General features: G+C 34.0%; 1 protein-coding gene and 1 long non-coding RNA gene across 2 annotated transcripts; both read right to left on the bottom strand.

Moving 5' to 3' along the window:
* Positions 1 to 386: 386 nt before the first annotated feature.
* Positions 387 to 1,301, bottom strand: LOC143922163 (general transcription factor II-I repeat domain-containing protein 2-like). The gene is made up of 3 exons (XM_077445388.1): positions 800 to 1,301; positions 698 to 702; positions 387 to 431 (listed from the first exon to the last, which is right to left on the bottom strand). The coding sequence occupies exons 1-3, from the start codon at positions 1,299 to 1,301 to the stop codon at positions 387 to 389; spliced, it is 552 nt and encodes a 183-aa protein (XP_077301514.1).
* An 816-nt stretch (positions 1,302 to 2,117) lies between these two features.
* On the bottom strand, positions 2,118 to 3,425 carry LOC143922162 (uncharacterized). Its single transcript, XR_013261566.1, has 2 exons — positions 3,352 to 3,425; positions 2,118 to 3,268 (listed from the first exon to the last, which is right to left on the bottom strand). It is a non-coding gene; the product is annotated as an uncharacterized LOC143922162 (long non-coding RNA).
* Positions 3,426 to 3,741: the final 316 nt, after the last annotated feature.

Below are 3,741 nucleotides of genomic sequence, written 5' to 3'. Positions count from 1 at the left end.
TGTTATCAAAACTTAGCCATCTAATATGATTGCAATTGAGCAATATATTGTGTTTTTCACCGTTGATTTCTCATATAGGACTAAACATGTTCGACAATTTACTACTGGTATTAATTGCATTTAATACTTTTCTCACAGTTAACTCCACATCTTCCATGCATTTAATAACAGATTTACGAACTAGCACTTCTTGATGCACAATGCAATGCATACGAAATATTTCGTTTTCACAGTCTTCGTTAAATAAATTTCATACAGCCCTATTGTGACTCGAATGACCTCACTCCCATGTGTGCAAGTCAGTTTCTTATAGTTCTGCATACTATTGAGAACACACTACGGATCATATTCGCGTGGAAGAATTAATTTGGAAGAAGAATTTTTTATCAGATGCACAGGATTGGTCCATTATGTCGACAGGGGTCGGCAACCTTTTGAGTCGGAAGAGCCAAAAATTACAATTTACAAAATTTCAAAGTTTTTGAAGAGCCACAAAATTTTTTCTTGCCAACAATAAATAGTACTGCATAAATAAAGTTTTTTAATAAAAAAAACTAATCTATTTATTCATACATATGTAAGTAGTGTTTTCACAACAAATTAGATAATATATATATACATATATGGCATTATTAAATAATTACTTATTATTTAAGTAAAAAATTGAAACAATTAAACATTTACTTACAACACTAACTTGTACTTCAATAGCACACAATTGAGCAAACAAACGTAAGAATTTCGTGGTTTATTTTGCTCTGAAGAATCGTTGTTGCCCCTTTATTTTTTCCTCTCATACTTCTGGCTCCATCAGTTGCTATTGAAACGATTTTATTTAAATCGATCTTATTGCCTTCAAGGCATTTTTGCACGGCATTCGCTATATCTTCCCCTCTAGTTTGTCCCGAGAGCGGTAACAATCCTAGAAGTTCTTCTTTTGGACCTTGGGATGACATATACCTGACAAAAAGGGCAACTTGTGCCGTGTCTTTTATGTCGCAAGACACATCTATAGCAAGTGATAAGACAGAAGAAAGTTGAATATCTTTCACCTGCAAATATGTTACATTTGAAGACATTTTAGCTATTCTATCTTGTACTGTTTTAGCGGATAGTGGCAAATCTTTGATTTTTTTCAAGATTTCTGATTTCTTCGCCGGCTGGATATTTACTAGCAAACTCAGTATGGTGTTAGTGAAGTGTCTCTCTAAATTTGATTTCTTATTGTGTGCGAGTTTTTTTTGGCAAATGAGACAAGTCGGAAGGCCATCTGAGTTGCATATGAAAGCGAACGACTCCATCCAATCCCGATTGAATTCTCGATGCTCTTCTTCAGTTCTTCTCTATTTTTTTTGAAGATGCCATGCTTGCGGTGAAGCTGTAATAAAGAATTTTTAAAATTATTATTTAGGTATCCAAAACAGCATATGACAAGTTTTGCAATTATTTACTTTGCTTGATCAAGTTTTTCTTGCAAGGACTGTTTAATTTCTAGTTCAACTTTCTCTATGTCATTGTCTATTATTTCTATATCGGGCTCTGAAGTATTTGGACATACTTACAACCATGTTTATTATTGATGATTTATTCTTCGCTGTATCGAAGAACTGGACATATAAATATTGTAATAAAACGTACTTACATAAAAATAGATAATCTTCGTACAATTAACAGAAACAACAGCGTCTTAGCACAACACACACACCGCGTAACGAGATCTAAGTACTTGAAAATCCAAAGTACGACTGAGAAAATCATATTCGATTCTAAATAGCACAGGTCTCATAAAAAGAAAAAAATGTCAATATATGCTTCGAATATCATTGCAGCTGAGGACAAAATCTGCAACACGATTCAGGCCGTGCGTACCATTTCGTGGAAGCGGCGAGCGAATGACGAAACTGCGAGCTGGGGTGAACGCTTCACTGCAAACAAATAAATTATGACCGTATTGTTCTTTGTGGAATTCGAGAGCTTCCGACGGACTGACGTCAGTGACGACGCGTGTCACGGGGGAGGGGTGCGGTGAAAAGCGACTACAAGTGACTCGGTGTGATAGAATCGGTGCCTAATCCTCGTTAATCAATTCAGAACGAATTTAAATTTTTTTTTTTTTTGATAAAATAAATAATGTTTGCGTATGGAACTAAAGAGCCGCAGCTTCACATCCAAAGAGCCGCATGTGGCTCGCGAGCCGCAGGTTGCCGACCCCTGGTCTAGTCCGTATCTCATTGGACCGGAAGCGGAGCGGTCAGAAAGACACACGGTATTCGCAAAGTTTTAGTTAAATTATGTCGAAATGCAGTAAATTCGGACGAGGATTAGTGTTATCGGGGCAAACCAAATAAGTGATTTTAAATGTACATACATATATCTATGCATATTTGGAAAATATACAGGAAACCACAAATTCGGTAATTATTTTCAAAATATTTTATTAGCCCTTTGAATGCAAACCAACGCAGATCGGCGTTTTGCCAACAAGTCCCTGTCGAAAATTCAAAAAAAGTTTACTTTTTTCTGATCTAAGAAATTTTTGTTGATCTGTTAAATGGTTTATCGTTTCTGACATAAGTTAGAATTCAAATTTGGGCCAAACTAGACGGCAAACTAGAATACAAACTTTAATAAGCAATTATCATCAATATTAGAATCGATCACATGGTACTCGATAGCTCTCGACGAAAGTGATGATCGAAAAGATACCCCACAGTTATTAATTTTCATACGCGGATGTAACTCTAAATTTGAAATTATTGAAGAGCTGTTGTCATTGGAATCACTTAAAGATCAAACAACGGGAGCTGATATTTTTTAAAAAGTTGTTAATTGCTTAAAAAAAATAACAACTGACAGAACACCAAGTTTGACGGGTAAAAATATTGGACCATTAAAGAAAATCCGGGATAAATTTTCCAAAAAGTGTCCCGATTACAATTTAATTATAATTCATTGTATTATACATCAACAAGTATTGTGCAAAAATGTGTTAAAAGTTGAACATTTGACATCTTGTATTATTAAACTTGTAAATTTAATACGATCGAGTGGCTTGAAATACAGACAATTGATTGCTATCCTTATTTCTTATCCTTTAAGTTTGTAATTTCAATAATTTCAATAATTATCACGTTTAGTTTCCGAAACCGTAAGCATCTGTATTTCCTGTCGTGATGTTTCTAAATATGTCATGGATTGTGAAGAAGGCATCGCAACACTTGCAGGTGGAGTTGCAATGATTTTTCGGGGAACATTCCTCGGAACATACCTATAAATATAAAATGATTATTTATTTGAAAATTTTGAGCTCTTCTTATTTATTATATAAATATTATATTATATAATATTTACAGTGAATTGTTTGGACCATGCTGAAATCTCGAATGGTTCATCGTTAGAACAGGGCCAAGTAGGTTGAATGTGTTGTCCAACTAAAAACATATGTACATACAATCTATGTAAGAATTCTGAAAACAGTTTTTCATATTCTATAAATACACATTTTATTGACATAATAACAAGTACATATTAATATATGTATATGTAGATACTAAATTGATGAAATTATACGTAAACGTATAATTTTTAGGATTAAACAGATTTACTAAATCCATGGAGGATTCGTAGAATGTTAATATGTAATTCCAAGAAGTACACCTGTGCATACTTACATATACATACATATGTCGCCATGTAAGAGATCGATATCAATTCAATGGGGGGGAGGAGGGGTATTACACT

Source organism: Arctopsyche grandis, unplaced genomic scaffold, assembly GCF_051622035.1.
Source record: "Arctopsyche grandis isolate Sample6627 unplaced genomic scaffold, ASM5162203v2 HiC_scaffold_578, whole genome shotgun sequence".
In the NCBI taxonomy this organism is placed as follows: domain Eukaryota; kingdom Metazoa; phylum Arthropoda; class Insecta; order Trichoptera; family Hydropsychidae; genus Arctopsyche; species Arctopsyche grandis.
This window is presented reverse-complemented; position numbering and strand designations above follow the sequence as displayed.